This window comes from Pleurotus ostreatus, assembly GCF_014466165.1.
Source record: "Pleurotus ostreatus strain PC9 chromosome Unknown scaffold_8, whole genome shotgun sequence".
In the NCBI taxonomy this organism is placed as follows: domain Eukaryota; kingdom Fungi; phylum Basidiomycota; class Agaricomycetes; order Agaricales; family Pleurotaceae; genus Pleurotus; species Pleurotus ostreatus.
In genome coordinates this window covers 1,585,781-1,602,151 of record NW_023503163.1, presented here as the reverse complement: position 1 = coordinate 1,602,151, position 16,371 = coordinate 1,585,781, and the positions used below count along the sequence as shown (strand labels likewise).

Sequence of the window (16,371 nt, the reverse complement as noted above, 5' to 3'; positions counted from 1 at the left end):
CTCAGATTATTCACTATTTGTTATTCATGACATCGCTGCAGCAGGTAGAATTTGCCTTCGACTCGAGAGCTTTCAGTCCGCAAGGAAGTGATCAGGGAAAATATATGTGCATGGTGTTTCTAATAGTTGATACACTCAAAGATCAAAAGTAAATGAATAATGATAGTCTACTGTCCGGAAATTCGCTCGAAAAATTGCTTCAGCGTGCTAGAAAGAACATCGGGAAGGGCCTCGACGTTTCTGAGGACGACGTAGTATTCGAAAGGGAAGGAATCCAAGTACATCTCACGTTGCAGCTCCATTCTGCCATCGACTGACTTGAAAGTGACTTTCTCCATTGACATAATCGAATGGGCGGCCGTCTTCTCTGCTCCTCCGCGAGAGTGAGATTGAGTCGTAGGGGGGTGCAGCGAGTCTATTATGATGAAAACAATCATAACCTTCTGTTCAATCGCCTTCCGAAGAACGTTGCGCAGTTGTTCATGATCCTGACATATTCCGTCCGAGACGATGATCTCCAGCTGCCACAGATCCGCAGCGGATGACGAGCGCCGCTCCCGTGCCTGCTCTAGTGCCTGCAAACTTCTTTGGAGCAGGGAGAGAACATTGGTGGACTTTTGGTCGAATTTGAAAGAACTGATGACACGGGAACCTGTTTGATCGTTGAAAGGCCCCTGCTCACCGAACCCATGCAATAGATCAAACGCTTCGCCGAATCTAGCGACGGCAATGTCTCCGGCTTCTAATCGCGTGAGGGCTTTGGACACCAGAGCTAGCGTCTGGAAAGCCAGATGAACGGAATGGGATTCAGCCATGGACCGGGAATCATCCAGGGCAAGGAGGATCTGGAATTCGCGCTGACTTGGTCGAGTACGGCGAAGCCAAATTTTATCCTTTGTATAGTCGCTGGCGATATAGGAAATGACTTTCTTCATATTCAGACGTTTTCCCGTTCGATAGTCGCCTTTGAGACGGGTTGCGAGAGTGGGTTCCAGAATGAGGCGGAGTTGTTCGCACAATGTGTTAGAGAGGTCGGATGTCAGGCTTTCATAGAGTCGCCACAATTGTGGTGCTGCTTGCTCGGGTTGACCGAGCGATTGCCATTCGCGAAGTTGAGTTTCTACGTCAGGAGGCTCCTCACGCAGCGCTTCTGTTTCGGCGTCTGTATGTTCCGGAGGTCTCGAGGGGCCGCCCTGACCATATTTCTTGGAGGGGTTAACGATGGCTGACTCGACACCAACACCAGGGGCGGTGCTTGACTCTTGAGCCGAGTCGAACGCTTGACTGTCCTGGACATTTGGTTCCTCTTCAGTCTGTGCATCCACATCCACATCCATGTTGTGGTCGCCTTCACCGTCGCCTTGGCCACCTTCATCGTCATCGATCAATTTCAGTTTGTCCAGCTGCGCAACTTGCTCCTCTCCTGCAGGACCCAATGCGTCCATATCGTGGTCCTCCTCCCCAGGCCGTACATACTCAATTGGCTTAGTTTCGGAAGAACCGCCGAGTTTTGGCATGGGTGCATCCGTTTCTGCGCTTTCAAGGATGGGTCCCAATCGCCGATGAATCTCTTCCAATGCATCAGACAGGCTGCGAAGCGGGTTGGGGAGTTCCTTATCGTCTCCGGGTCGCGATTGTGAAGGTGCCGGGCCTTGTTGTGAGCCTGAAGATGCATCGCCGGCAGCTTGAGACTCATCGGCTTCTAGCAAATCTTGGTCTACGCCACTTGGTTCACTGATCAAAATGTCAACAGCCTGAATACAACGCATGCGCATGTCTTGTGGAATATCTTACCGATCCGGAGGCGCTGTTTGATCCTGTTGCGCATCATCATGACCTATTCCGCCTTTGCCTCTACCCGTCTGTCGGGAAGACGAAGCGTCACCTTTGTTTACGGCGTGGGACTCCTCTTCATTTGCGTACCCATCACCCGAAGAAACATCAGCGGCTGCGACGGCTTGATTGTCTTGAGCTTCATCTTCCCTAGGAGGATCCTCTTCACCGTCAGGTTCGGGCTGTGATACATCCTCTCGTGCAAGGTCGACCGTATCAGTGTCTTGAGGATTGTTCCCTTCATTTGTTTCGGGTGCTTCCGTTGCAGCTTCGTCCTCATTGATCGATGCATCGTCTGCAGGCTCAGGCATCTCATTGCCGTTCTCGTCGTCAATATCCATCCCATCGTCTTCAATTTCCTCGGGCCCCATGTTGATATCATCTGGAAGGTCGAGGGTGTTAGCATCCTGAACGAAGTCATCCATAGGAGCACCCTCTGCTCCAGGAGGTTCGCCTTGTGCTTGATCATCGTCCACGTCATCTTTCTCTGGCGCATCCTCCTTTTGACTATCGTTGGACTCTTCTGGTTTGGCTTGTTCCTCCTCTTTCGATGATGCATCATGCTTCCCTTGTTTGCCCTCTTTTGCGACAACTTCCGATTCACTGGAGGTATGTTGAGCGCGATCTTCGTTTATCTTGTCGTCGTCTTGGTTGGAATCATCTCCCTCTTCGTCCCCCCAGAGCTTTTCGTCTACCGCTGAAGGATCTGACTTGTCTAATTGGCCGATCTGCTCTTCCAGGTCTTCCTTCGAATCGTCCTCATCAGATCCCTCGTCGCCCTCTTGAGAGCCAGTATCAGGAACGTCTTCCATATCACCGCCTATGTCTTCACTCATCTCGATAGCGTTGGGATCATCAGAGGTGTCCCTTTGCTCAGCATCGTTTGATTCGTCCCCTTTCAAACCCTCGACTTGGTGTTCCTCATCGATCTCCTTGCTTACATTCTCAGTCCCTGTCCCTTCGCCCATACCGACTCCCCCTTCGACCTGCGAAGACTCGCTTCCGTCACCACTTTCCTCTGCATCAGGCGGCTTGCAGAATCCCTGGGTGGCGATTGTGTAAGTGACAGAGCAGACGACGTAGTCTAATTTGAGTAAGGATCTGAGCCATTGAGAATGGCTCTTTAATTGAATCTCGGTGATGTCGGCGTATAGGTTGACGAACGGAAGGAGACGATCCAAATCCGTCAAGACGCTGTCGCGGTCACGTGAGGCCAAAGAGACTAAACAAGTGTTAAGGCGATCAGCTGTGCCAACGATGTCGAGTAAACTGCTAAGAGTTTGGGTGGAAATGATATCATCAAGGATGTAGCGATCCCTGTCCTCCTTTTCCTGATCAACCATTTGTGGATAATTGGACAAAACGTCCTGAACGACGATTAGTAGGGAATTAATGACGCTGTCCGTTGTGGTAACTGATTGAGGAGAGATAGGCATCGGAGGGAGCGGCGGTATACATTGAGAATCGAGCCATCCCGACACAGCATGAAAGATGTGGAACAGCCTCGGGTGTTCTGCGCTCCACTTGACGATTGTATCGCGGACGGTAAGGAGATGGTTGCTAAGAGTAGTCAAAAAAATAGCCTCATCTGATAGATGCCTAAGTCAGCGACGTTCAATCAGCGCAAAGAGACCAATACCTTCTAGAAGGACCGGCACTGGCGTAGATTGAACCGCTTCGACGACCAGTGCTATGTGGCGACAATGATCCTTTGTGGAATCGGCAAGGAGACGAGAGTCGCTTATGATGGATGAAATAGTATCAGAAGCAGCGTCGAGATTTTGGATCATACTAAGGGCATCCATCATTTCCACAAGGGAGGAGTGCACCCTCAGCAGATGGCTCTGCCAAGCGACGATGACCCCGGAGATGGTCGATCCATAGTTTGCTATGGATGGGCATCCTTTGAGCATTTGAAGCCGCCGCAGAACGTTTTTGAGTAGCGCAAAGGAGGTACAAGCATTGACAAGTCTGAAGGCATGAATAAGGATAGTTGGAGACACTGAATCCATGACGCTGACCTTTTCCTTGTTTCGAGTGCTAACGAGAATCCGGACTCCACCAACATTAGGCTACGCTGCAGGTCGCGAGTACTCACATCCGCGTGATGATTTGAAAGTGACCTCCTAAGCTCAGGCAAGCAAGAGGATAGGCGCCAGAAATATTTCTCGCAGTCGTTGGTGGCATGTATCACGGCGGGGAAAACAGGCTGGCTGCGGATCCAAAGAACATCTGAGTGATTCTGAAGTACGTCTGCTCTGACAGCCGAAGAAAATCCTGCGCGCTTGAGTTCCTTCAAAAGATCACTCCAGGCCTTGCGCTTTCGTACTAGGAGCGCCTTCTGAAATTTAAGCCGCTTGTCTGACTTGTCTGCTGCTGGTAGCTGGGTCGACGCTAGACGGGCGGATGTAGTGATTATCTCGGTGGCAAAATCATTTACTGGGTCTGCTGCGTGAGCATTGATACGAGGTAGGATCTTCCCATGGAGCAGGGCTTGGAATTTAGCAAACGTTCGGTCGAGGTTTTGTAAGTGAGGCAAGGCGGGGGCCTCCAAGGAAGCAAACGCCTGTTTTGGCATTACAGAAAGCTTGAGAGGGAGTACGGCACCGTCGTCTATCCCGGAGACACTAGCCATCATAGGGAGGAGCCTATCACTAATGGGCTGTCGTAGTATTTCTCGGAACTTGCGTACAAGCTTGAATAGCTGATAATGAGATCGGCGGGCACTCTCTTTCAAAGCATGAATATTGACGTCCTTCCAGCTGGCGAGCTTGATCAAGTCCTTGATTTCTTTTTCGAGACCGACTCTCTGAGACAATATCCCGTCTTCAAGATTCTCAGCATAGAGGCCGAAATAATTCTCGACGTGGTATAGTATGCGACCAACGCGTTCGAATGCGGCTTGGTGTGTCTCGTCAGAGGTCGACGCAAGTTGCGAAGCCAGAACCCTGAAGCCTTTGAGAAGTTGCATCCTAGCTTGAAACTGACCCAAAGGAGCGGAGCGAAGGAAGTCCTCGAGGAGAGGGATAAGGTCGCGGAGATATACGACTAAGGGTTCCTCGCCTTCGCTAGCTAGCCTTGTGGCAATGTCGTCGGTTCCGTGTATTAGGGCATTATACAAGCGAAACCACCAGACAGCCGAACTCTTCGAAGATGCCGCAGCTTCAGCCTCAAGCAGTGCCTGCCAGGATGCTAGCTCCAATCGGCGCCATTCAACGATTAATGTCGTGATAGCTTGCTGATGTGTCTTCAAGGAGGTATCTCGACTCGCGTAGGCTTCCCAGTCTTCGCTTTGTATGAGTAGTTGCTCCAAGGCTGACAGAATTTTGGCCACCGGAGACTGTAAGTGAAGTTCCAAGAGAAGTCCGCACCGTGACTCGAGGTCTTGGAGGACTACTTGCTCGGGCCATTCTCTTCGCAAGTCTTGTACTCGTTGCTGCAGGGAACAGACTATAGCAGTAGCTTTGCTGACCTCAGAAGTGTTAGGGTCCGCGTAGAAGTTATACATCCTCGAGGAAGTGGAAGTCGGCTTGCTGCGTTCATGGAGAAGCTTCAACCGCAAGACACGGCTGTCATGGTCCATGCTTTCTGATAGGGAAGCGAGTTGGGAGCGAAGCAGGTCGGTCAAGGCTGATAGTCTTATCGAGTCAAAGGCCTCGAGGGAACCATGAGTAGGGGCCGTTGGACACACGACGGTTTCATAGAGGCTGACGAATTGATGGGCGTCGGCGGGGGTAACATGGACTGTCGAGGATACATTGACGCAAGGCGCAGTGGTCGGCGTGAACGCGTCCTCAAACGAGGGAAAGAGTGCTAAGAATTCCTCTTCCTCTGCCGTTGCCTCAGAGGATGCTTCGTGTACTTCTAGTTTCGAGCGATAAAGGGACTGGGAGGTTCTCTCTGCCTCTTCTTCGCGTGCACGGTCGATCAACCATAAATGGAGGGCTTGAGAGCAGGAGCCTCGAAGGCTCTCTAACGAAAGCTTAGTAGGGATACCAAGATTGCTCTCGAAGGAGAGCGCGGCTAAGTTAAGCAAGACTTGCTGGAAGCTATTGAGCCCGGCAGCCCCTCTTTCAGAGGTTGATGCGATGATGGTGGCTGCAGACTTCACAGTCGGAAAAGCTACAAGGGCGGACGCCAAGGTGTCCAAACGGGGGTCCGTCCCAATCTTCATGCCGGAGTGAGAGATCAGGCGCAATCCAAGTCTGACATCACCAAATGCCATCTGGAGGATGAGTGTGAGGTCTGCGTAGTCTGGATAAGCTGAATGCAGCCTTTGGGAAAAGCCAGCGATCGACTGCTGTACAACGTTCTCAGCGTCCAGAGCGCCCTGATTCCCTGTCCGTATACCGTGTATAAGGGGATCGAGCTTTGCCGCTGGTAAGACCTGGCGATAAAATTGAGAGACTTCGGACCAATATATTGCGATTTGAGTTGAGTCACTCCTGATGGGGTAGTCCCTGACAGTAGCAAGTCCCTGCGATGCCCTGTCCCCACGTTCCGTCAGGATATCGATACAGGCATTAGTAGGGTTGCCAGTCGTTATTGCCTCCAGCCTCTTGTGAAGGGAAATTTGCTGCGCGATATTGTCCAGATCCTCGCGCCATGATCGAGCTGTGAACTCGTGTATCCCAGCGGGATCAAGCGGCACGTCTGGTACAAATAAGTGAAGAGTCAGCCTGCCTATCGCAATCCAACCTGCCCCAAGAGAAGCAAGAACTTCTTTCGACATTTGATCAGAGCTCAACAGCCCAATTTCGGAGAAACTAGGACGGATAAGTGCATTCAATGCTTGCCCGAGTATCTGGTTATTTGTTCGTCCCAAAAGATCGATGAGATATCGAGGATCCAGTGGTCTAGAAGAGGTCAGGAGCTGATTGACCTCTGCCAAGGTTTCTGCCAGGTATGAAGTAGCAAAGCATCGACAGATCTGTGACACGTAAGGACTTGGCGTCTCCACTCTGGAACGCGACTCACTAGCACTAATTCGACACATAGAGCCTCTCTGATTTGAGGTAAGCGTGATGGGTGATCGTCAAAACTCATGAGTAATAACTGCAACTCCGCGTCAAGCCTAGATTTGTATTCCGCGAAACTCCCGAGGGAGAAAGAATCCCAGTAGCTGGTGCAAGTCAGCTTTGGTGTTTCCTTCAAAACCGGAGACATACCATAACCCAAACGTCGAAGCGAGAAGGGAGGGTATGAGCAAGAAAGTAGGACCCTCTGTGGTCTAGTATACCGACGTGTTCAGTAGGAGAACCCCTATTGAATCATGATACGTACCCCCTGAGGCGGAACGACGCTCCATATTTGCTGACGCCAGTCAACCCGTAGGCGTGCCAACACAGGCAAAGTAGCTGTTGTATATTAGGTTACATTTAAGCATTTCAGGATGATGACCCACATTTATCGGTCTCTGCAACCCATATAAGGTGCTGGTAGGGAACATATCTGTCAAGGATTTGATTCCTCGAGCCGAACTGCACCTGTATTAGCTTCCCTATGTCATTTACGACCTTTGCAAAATACATCAGTGGCGACCTCCAGTCAGACTTTTTCCCTACTTTATCATGAGGCCAGGTGCACTGAAATCGGAGCTCGCAAATCAGGGTGGATATACTAGGACCACCCATTCGTGCCGCCGCGCCTTCGCTTACGCGCTCCAGAAGATGCTGAGCAGCACAGATTAGTTAACAGATAAGGACAGCCTAGCTACCCAGACCTACGTTCTTGAATTGGGAGACGGTCTCGGCCAGAGAACTATCGTGATGATCCTTTCGAATTGAGCAGAGGGCCACGAGATTAAAAGTCTCTCGACGAAGGCCTACTCGACAAATTTAACCACCTTGCACATGCACGTTAATGAGCAACTACCTTTGTGTTCAACGCCGAGCCGTGAGGCCAGGGCACCTAATTCTGCTAATCTGTTCGACATCTCTACTTCCGGGATTGTGTCAAGCAAGGAAGACCAGATCTCCATGATCCCGAGGCCAGACGAAGGAGATAATTTTTTGTTCACGTTTCGGATAACCTCGGATAATGCTTGAAAACGTGGGGAACGACTCAAAAGCACTTTCATCATCCATGTCACAGTTGCCTGGGCTGCTGAGTGGTCGAAGAATGACTGTTGCATGATCTTTCGTAGACGCATTGCGTGTCGCAAGAGTTCTTCCATAGCTTGCGTGTCACCCTGAAGAAAATAAAAATCCTAGCAACATACGGGAAGAAGGGACGTACTGGGGCTTCTGCGTCATAACCTTTATCTACATGAGACATGAACTCTTCGCCAGCAGAAGTGACAGTCGAAACCGCTTGGTCTACCTCGTTCAAAATAGGTGAGTTGGGATCGACGGCGACTTTGTGTTGTTTAGCTACTCCAAGCTGCCAGAGGCGGACACATATCTCCAACCCGTGGAAAAGCAGACTTGCAATTGATGCTGTGGTCTTCGTCCCATTTAGTACCGACGTATTGAGAAGAATGTCCATGCGCTAGAAAGCAGACATTGGTTAGCAACATACAAGTATAGTGGAAAGGTTATGCTCACCTGAAAGGAAGCTAGTGAGGAGGGTACCCCCCAGGTGTCAACGTAGAGCTGTCGTATGTCATGTACGTAGGCATTCAAACGCGGGCGATGGAGACTGCCCAGTAATGAGGAGATATCGCATGGACCCCGGCGCTCCGTCGTCCCAAGTATGCGAGATAAATGTCGGACATGAGCCGGCGAATGTGTCTCAGCGCGAAAGTCTAAGAGGTGTTCATAACAGTCGCTAGGCGTGCTTTGCTCAATTGACAAAGGATCTTTCAACGTCGCGAGCGAGGAATGATGATCGAGCACTACCCCCGATCCATATTGTGAGGGCAGAGCCAGACAAGAGGGCAGAAAGACTCCACGACGCATCATGTCGAAAAAGAGCCCCTGCTCCTTCAAACGCCCCGTAGTGACGCCGAACCGTGGCAGACGTTTGTGATCTTGTATAATTCCCGTGCAGTCTTCATCGATGGAAGGAACATTGATCTCCACGCCACGATTACGCATAGCTCTTGATAACTCGCCAAACTGAGGGTCGACAGACATAAAGAGACGGAAATTTGGATGAGGTCTGATAATTTGGACGGCTCCATTAACGAATCCTCGCTCACTAAGCACCAACTCTCCGTTGGGTTCGCAGAGGGAATTAAGACGATCTAACACGGAGGGATTGCAAAGATTAGCACCATCAATTAGCAGCCAGTGTCCTTCATTGGCAGCGCGTATCAAAGGACCATCTACCCAGACAAACTGCCCAGCAGAGGTAAGAGAAGCCATTCTTTTCTGTAGAAGTTCCATAACCGCATGTTTGTGGTTGCGAATGCGATCATTCGTTGGGACCTGATCCAACAGAGATACAGTTTGTTGAAGACTAGACACCGCATCATTGGTTCGAAGCGATCCGACGATTTCCCTTATGCGATGATAACAGAGTACATGAGATTCTGTTGAGCCTGCCCTTGATCGTATTTGCGTGCGGAGGGTATTGGCCACCGAATCTAGAAGTATTCTGACACTAGCTTCATCGTCGAGTTGCTCGAAGCTACCCAGAATGTCCATGGTATCGGTGGCGCTGCTGAACGAGAGTTCATGGAGGACATTCCCCGTATATGTCGCTAGGAGCTTTACGACTTCTGATTTCCCACATTCCTGTGGACCGCTAAGAATGGAGAGCCAATTTTGCCGAATGCAATGACCCAAGGTTTCGAGAATCGGAAGGTGTGGATGAAGAAATTGCCCTGGGCGACGATGTGGCAGCAAGTTACTGCGGGAATGATGAAACTGGCCAACTTGGAAATGTGTTGGAGTGACGGAATGATGGGGCCTTCGTTCCACGACTCCCGCTGCGGGCGTGTGGAATGCCTTCTCAAACACACGTAGTGCAAATTCCTCATCGCTCTTAGTGCGAAACCGTTGCAAATAAACGGCCCGTAGGTACTGGATAGGGTGCAGGTGCCGATCAGCGGACATGGATAACGAACACCATCGAAGGATATCACGCAAATTGAATTCCCAAGGGGCACCGTCTCGAGCGAATGTTCGCTTCACGGTTGCTTCCATGCTGAGTTGAGTATTGTACGATATCATCGACTTCAATGTATCCTGCTCGCAGGATGGAAACAGTTGCTGGCAAACCATGAGGAGGTCCTGTGGTGTGTGTTCTTCAATGTAAACCTTGGTGAAGCGATTGATGAACGACTTCGGGAGCCCCTTCCTCCCTCCACCTTGACTGAGGGGATTTTGTGCAGCAAAGATTCGGAATTCTGGGTGCCTATTAAATGAGCGACCAAGTTCGGGGATGAATACCGTTCCTCGGTGATCTAAGACTGCATTGAGGCCCTCGAGAACTGGTTGAGGCGCTAAATTCATTTCATCTAACAAGACCCAATGACCCTCTTGGAGTGCCCGAAGGAACTCCGCATCCTTCCACGCAAAATCGCCCGGATTGCCGCCCTCGACGGGAAGGTCGGATCCAAATAGGTCGATAAGGTCCGTCTGGTCAGAAAGGTTGATTCGGCATAGTGTATGACCCGTGAGCGAGGCCAGAGCGGCAATGAGTGTCGTTTTGCCCACGCCTGGGCTACCTTCCAAAAGGATAGGTTTGGGCACTTGGCACGCTCTTACCACCCTCATGGCATTCATTTGCGTGGTAGGGGTCTCCAGATTGAATGCTGGTGAGTTTGATCCGTTGGGGCCGATGGGGAAGCAGAATGGACCGAACCATATAGACGACGTAGGATCAGATGTAGGATGGTTAGAAACTGGATGATGGACAGGCGCGAGATCCTGTAGTTGAGCCAATGCTTTGCTCCGGAGGCTGTTGATTGCATCCCCAGAATAGGTCATTAGCTGAGGCAAAGAACCTAATCCATCTAGAAGCGTCATTTGGGCAGCATGATGCTGAGGATAGGTCAGCGGCGCCGACAGCGTATCAGAGGAAAGGTAAGCGTACAAATATCGCGTTCGGTGTCATTCCATTGTCGCTTGCTTGTCGATAGATAGAATTTGAGAATGCAACCCATGCCTGTGTTCATTAGTTAGGGTAGATCAAGGGGTTAAGCAGTTTTCGAGCGTACAAGAACGTCTCGAAGACTAGTCAGAGTCGTGTCCCCCACTTGGTGGCACAACCATTCCGTGAAGTCCAGCACCTTTGTCGTAAAAGGCCTCAGCATCTCGAACTCCCAGCGGTTGCTGATGATCAGTTCAAGGTCACTTCGATCCTCCACGGCGGGTACCCATATTTCTGTGAAGCGGTTGCGCAGTGCAGGAGAAAGCTCTTTCTTCCCGTAATCCCCTCCCGGATTCATGGTAGCTACCAGCTTGAAGTTGTCCACAGCCTTGATAAATGGAGGTTCGGAATGATCGCCGCCACGCTCAGCGAGAACAATCGTGCGCGCTGGTTCAAGTACGCTGTTCAGGCGCTCAAGGACTGAGTCGTCTGCAAGTGATATCTCGTCCAGCAGGAAAGTAGTCCCTTGTCGCATTGCCTGTATAAGGGGCCCGTCTCTCCACTCGAATATTCGACCCAGTCGAAGGAGCCCGTGCCGAGCATCTTCCAGAATAGCAACGTTTCTAGGATCAAGAGCATTCGCAGAAGAAAGTACATCATTTATTCTGGCGAGAAGCGAGTCACGGGTCAAAGGCTCTGCGGGTATGTTCATTCCGCTCAAGCTCAGCGCAACATCCTGCAACACCTCCGCTTCAGCTGCCGCCCGATTGCGTACGGGGCGCAGGCCACCAATGAGGTCGGATGATTCTGTGTTCTGGTGACAGTTCAAGGTTTGCAGCTCCCTAGAAAGCGTGTCGGCATAGAGCTGGCAAATCGAGGTCTTACCAGAGCCGGTTTCTCCTACAAGCAGAACAGGTTCGTTGAATCGCAGGGCGCGAGCGATGAGTATGAACATGCGCTGCATGGCCGAAGTCCATATGATTTGGTATGGGTCGGGGAGAGGACATCCAAGATAGTTGACGATATCGCGGTCCATGCGATCGAACCGGTACATGGCTTTCTCGTCAATCTTGACCCCCATTATCGACTCGATGACTTCCTTGACTACAGCTTTCTCATCGTCCCGCCTCGCGCGCTCCGCCAACAGCATATAGCCGTTCTCTGCGAGTTCCTGATAGCCTACAGCGTCTCGCCCCGCCCACCGAAACAAGTCGCGCAGCGTGGCAAATCCCTCCTTGCTATCGAAGACGCGGCTGCCCTGCCTCTTTTTCTGGAGCTCCCGGAAAACGGCCACGATCTTCTTGCCGTATGATGGCGCAATCTTGCAGCGCTGACACAGAATGGTTTCGAGTTCAGCCCGAGGGACGTCCTCGTAATGGACTTCCAGAAAGCGATTGCGGAACGCCCGTGACAGAACCTTTCGGCCTCCGTATAAGCCAGGGGGGTTTTGGGCTGCGAAGAGCATGAAATGTGGATGCGGCTTCACAACCTCATGCGTCTCCGGGATGACGAGCTCGCGATTGTCGTCCAGCAGGCGATTCAGCGCCTCCAAAACGTCGGTCGGCGCAAGGTTGAGCTCGTCGAGGACGATCCAGTCACCATGACGCAAGGCCTGGACGAGTAGCCCATCTTTGAAGACGAATTTTCCTGTAACAGGATCAGAAACATAGGACCCTATATACTCCTGAATGTCCGTGTGTTCATGGTTGTTAATGCGAATGAACCGATGCCCCGTCCTACGCGCCAGGTATTCCACAGAGCTAGTCTTCCCACTGGAGGTAGGACCTTCAATCAGGACCGGGAACCGGCGAGTAAGAATGATACGGGCGAGATCGATCAACTTGGTCTCGACGGAGGGGGTCATGATGTATTCTTCCATGGGATCTTCAGGGAATGGGCCCTTTTCCAGGTAGAACGGCCCGAACTTCACATATCTATCGCTGCGAGTGTATTCCATGTCGGAGGGCTCGTTGGTCAGCAGTGATCGCGGATTCCTTACCCCCGCCAATAAATGTTTATGAGCGAGGGCAATGACGGTCTGCGCACTGGGTGCATCCAACACCATCGTGAACGCCATCAAGCAGCCCTCCCAAATCGCGCGCCTGAGCCCATACACCCTCGTGATGTCCGCCGCAAACGTCAGCGCGCGCGCGAGCGTCCGCATGCTGAAATGCGGGCGGTGGTTCGCGCCGTCGGCGATCTGCCCGGCCTCCACGAGCTGCTTCACCGCGATGTAGAACTCCGCGATGTTCATGACGGCCGCCTTGTCGCCGACCGCGGCGTGCCCGATGTACTGGTTGACGATGGTGAGGAGCGTCTCGCGGTCGGCGTCGGGCGCGGGCACGTCGAACTCGGTGAAGCGCGCGCGGATGTTCGGCGGGAGGTCTTTCTTACCCACGTCGGTCGCGGGGTTCATGCACGCGAAGAGTCGGAAATCGGGATGGCGGGGCACGGGCTCGAGGGCGCCTTGCTCTGTTAGCGTGATCGACGATGTCGGTCCGTGTAGCAGGCCAGCTATGCATTCCAGGGTTTCGGGGCTTGCAAGGTTAACCTCGTCAAGTAGGACCCTATCGTTGATCAGCAGGGTGCATTGAATGAGCAAGGAAAATAGTCGACGTACCACTCGCCATTCTTGATTGCGCTCACTAACGGGCCCTCCACGAAGCCGAACGCAAATCTACCTTGACTTGTTACGTATTGCATCTCGAATTGAGCAACGTCATCAGCAAAGGATGTCCATTGGCTGAGTTCGTCCCCCGCGAGCTTTCGGCGCTTTCGCGGAGCTTCCGGATTATTCGCACTAACGAAACGTCAGTGCTGCTTCGACACATAATGAAACAGCAAGCGCCTACGTCTCCTGCTGAACTTTGATGATTCGCTCTTTCGCCAGCCTGATCGCCTCTCCCCACAGCGCCGCGCACCTTTTCCAATTTTCCTCCGCGACCGCCTTCCTTACAAATTCCTCAAATTGTATGTTCTTCTCCTTCTTCCTACTGAATGTAGTACCAAAAAGATCGAGGAACCGCGAGTACAGCGAAGAGGCGGGCATGCGCGCATCAATAGGCTTAAACCCGCCCAGCAGATCCGCGGATTCGGTCTGGTGGCTGAGATTGAGTGAGATGAGCGGGCGCCGGAGGAGGGCGGCGAGGTAGGAGATGACGCTGGTTTTGCCAGTGCCGGTTTCGCCGGTGAGCAGGATAGGTTCGGACAGAGACACTGCTGTGGCGATCCGCGATAACAGGGAGACAGCGGGCTTGTGCAGCGCAAACGGCCGCGACTGGAGCGTGTCCATAGTGTTTTTGGACGGGCGGGCAGGCAGGCGTGTGCGGCCGGCGTGGACGGCAACGACGAATCCGTTCGCGTCTTTTTCTGTGTCGAAGTAGGGCGAGACGCCGTTGAGCACCCATCGCTGCCGTTCGGGGTCCAACCCGAGGTGCTGCGCGATGACGGCGGCGATGGCGTCGAGGTGGGAGCGCGCCATCGCGGATATGCAGCCAGAGCCAAAGAACACGTCGCGGGCCTCGGCGTACATGTCTTCCCGCAGCGACGAGTTCGGGAACATGCTTTCTAGGGACACTAAGTCGGACGCAGGCGCAGAAGCGAAGGACGACGGCAGGAGGTCCGAAACGCGCTGGCAGTACTTCTCCAGCTCGCGCATCCCAATATCCCGCACCGAGGCAGTGGACCCAAGCGCGACGACCGCCTGCCACAGGTGTATGAGAGACTTCGCGAGCGCCCCAGCAAGCCGCGGGAACCGCGTGTCGATGATCAGCTGCAGCTCGTCGGCGGTCGGCGCCGGGACCTGCACCTCGTGGAACTTGTGCGCCCCGAAGAAGGCGGCGGGCGGGAAGGCGCCGTTTTTGGAGAGCGGCACGGAGCGCGTGGCGAAGAGCGCGAAGTCGTGCGCAGCGACGACGCGGCCGTGACCGGGGACGTCGATGGCGCCGCGCCCGCCAATCCATTTGTCGAGGCGCAGGGATTTTGCGAGAGGCTTGATGACGCCGAGCACCTCGCTGCTGCCGCGGTCGATGTCCTCCAGCACGACCCACTTGCCTTGCTTCATGGCGCGGACGAGGGTGCCGTCCTTCCACTCGAAGGTACCAGGCTGCGTTGGGGAAGAAATGTAGGATCCCAAGAGAGACCGTGGATCGAGGGAAGTGTCGGCGAAATGGATGGTGATAATTTGGTTTTGCGCCTTGGGGTACAGGATGCTCGCTAGGTGGGATAGGAGGAGTGATTTACCACAAGATGGCGGTGAGGTAAGTAGCACGGGAACTCGGAGGGACATGTGAATGGCGAGCGTTTGCAGTGATCGGATCGCCGTGTCAGTTGAAACGAGGTTTGATTGAGGTTGGTCGTTACAAGCGTCACGGACAAGCAGTATGCCATGCACATTGGCAGTATAAGGGCTGCAAATTGTTAGGAGGTGCAATGCCACAAGAGAAGGGTTTATACCTAAGTTGTGACAGTGATATCGTTTCGTCTCTAGAATAGAAATACTGCTGGTCGTTCGCAATGTCGCGCCTGGCGTTTTGCACACGTGTTGCTTCGACAAGCGGCAGTATCCACCCATCCACCCTCACCTCACTCCCACAATCTATCCAGCAGTCCTTCTCACACGGAGGCCCCAGCGCCTCACCCTCAATCACCAGCCGTTCAGCCTCCCCCATCTCACTCTGCTGGGCATAGCATTGGATCGCCAGCAGACGCGCCCCGGCATCGAGGCCATTCGTCCACATCAGACGAGACAGATAGTGCAGCGGCCAGCATAGCTCGTCCGCCAGCTCGCGGTTGGCCTGTAGGATGCGGTAGTAAGCCAGTAGCAGTCTGTGCAAGCGATCTACGGGAATGGTCGACGGATCCGTCGGGATACATTGTAGCGGTCCGTTTTCGAAGGGTGTTTCGCGGAGAATACGGTACAAGATGCTGCAGGACAGTCAGATGTAAAATAGCACACTCAGATCGGAGGCACGCACGGAAAGAGTTCTTCGTGGAATCCGATGAGCAAGCATAGTGCTACAAGCTGATGTTCGCGTTCATTAGATGGCTCAAGCCATCGTGCGCAGAGGTCAATGAGTATCGGTCGGAAAAGTCGGGCAATCAATAGTGTCAGAGTCGGGGTGGCCAGTAGTTTTGATAGGGTTGCCAAGAGCTCCCCGGCGTCGCGGCATGCTTGGATAGATGCTGTAAAGTCAGAAGAAGCTAATTCTTCGACGAGAATGCGCGTCTGCTTCGTTAAATCGATGGCCAGTGGGTTTTGAACGCGGTCCATGGAAGACTAGTTTTGAAACAAATATATTGTAGAGTGATACATCCAAGTTGTGGATGGTAGAAAGCTAGAGAAGCCAAGTTAGCCCTGCAATGAATTTGGGTGCGTAATACTCACAGTCTCTTCTGCCTAGATACTGAATCCGGGGCGCACGAAGAGTTAATGAAGCAAACAAAAATTACCGAGTATAGTCACGTGCTATATGTCGTGGGAAAGCAATCCCGGTCCGTGAATACAGTGAAACGTTACCAGGTTTCCCGCCAAATCTTCAAGTCCATCCTCCAAGCCTT

At 52.6% G+C, this 16,371-nt stretch overlaps 1 protein-coding gene across 1 annotated transcript; it reads right to left on the bottom strand.

Moving 5' to 3' along the window:
* Positions 1–167: 167 nt before the first annotated feature.
* Positions 168–16,084, bottom strand: PC9H_010881 (uncharacterized protein; the record flags this gene model as incomplete). The annotated part of the gene is made up of 19 exons (XM_036780374.1): positions 168–1,734; positions 1,795–3,421; positions 3,473–3,804; positions 3,855–6,763; positions 6,811–6,955; positions 7,002–7,063; positions 7,117–7,190; positions 7,238–7,349; positions 7,398–7,505; positions 7,560–7,657; positions 7,708–8,023; positions 8,071–8,322; positions 8,379–10,763; positions 10,816–10,887; positions 10,940–13,379; positions 13,433–13,612; positions 13,665–15,221; positions 15,268–15,738; positions 15,789–16,084. The coding sequence occupies 19 exons, from the start codon at positions 16,082–16,084 to the stop codon at positions 168–170; spliced, it is 15,003 nt and encodes a 5,000-aa protein (XP_036627757.1).
* Positions 16,085–16,371: the final 287 nt, after the last annotated feature.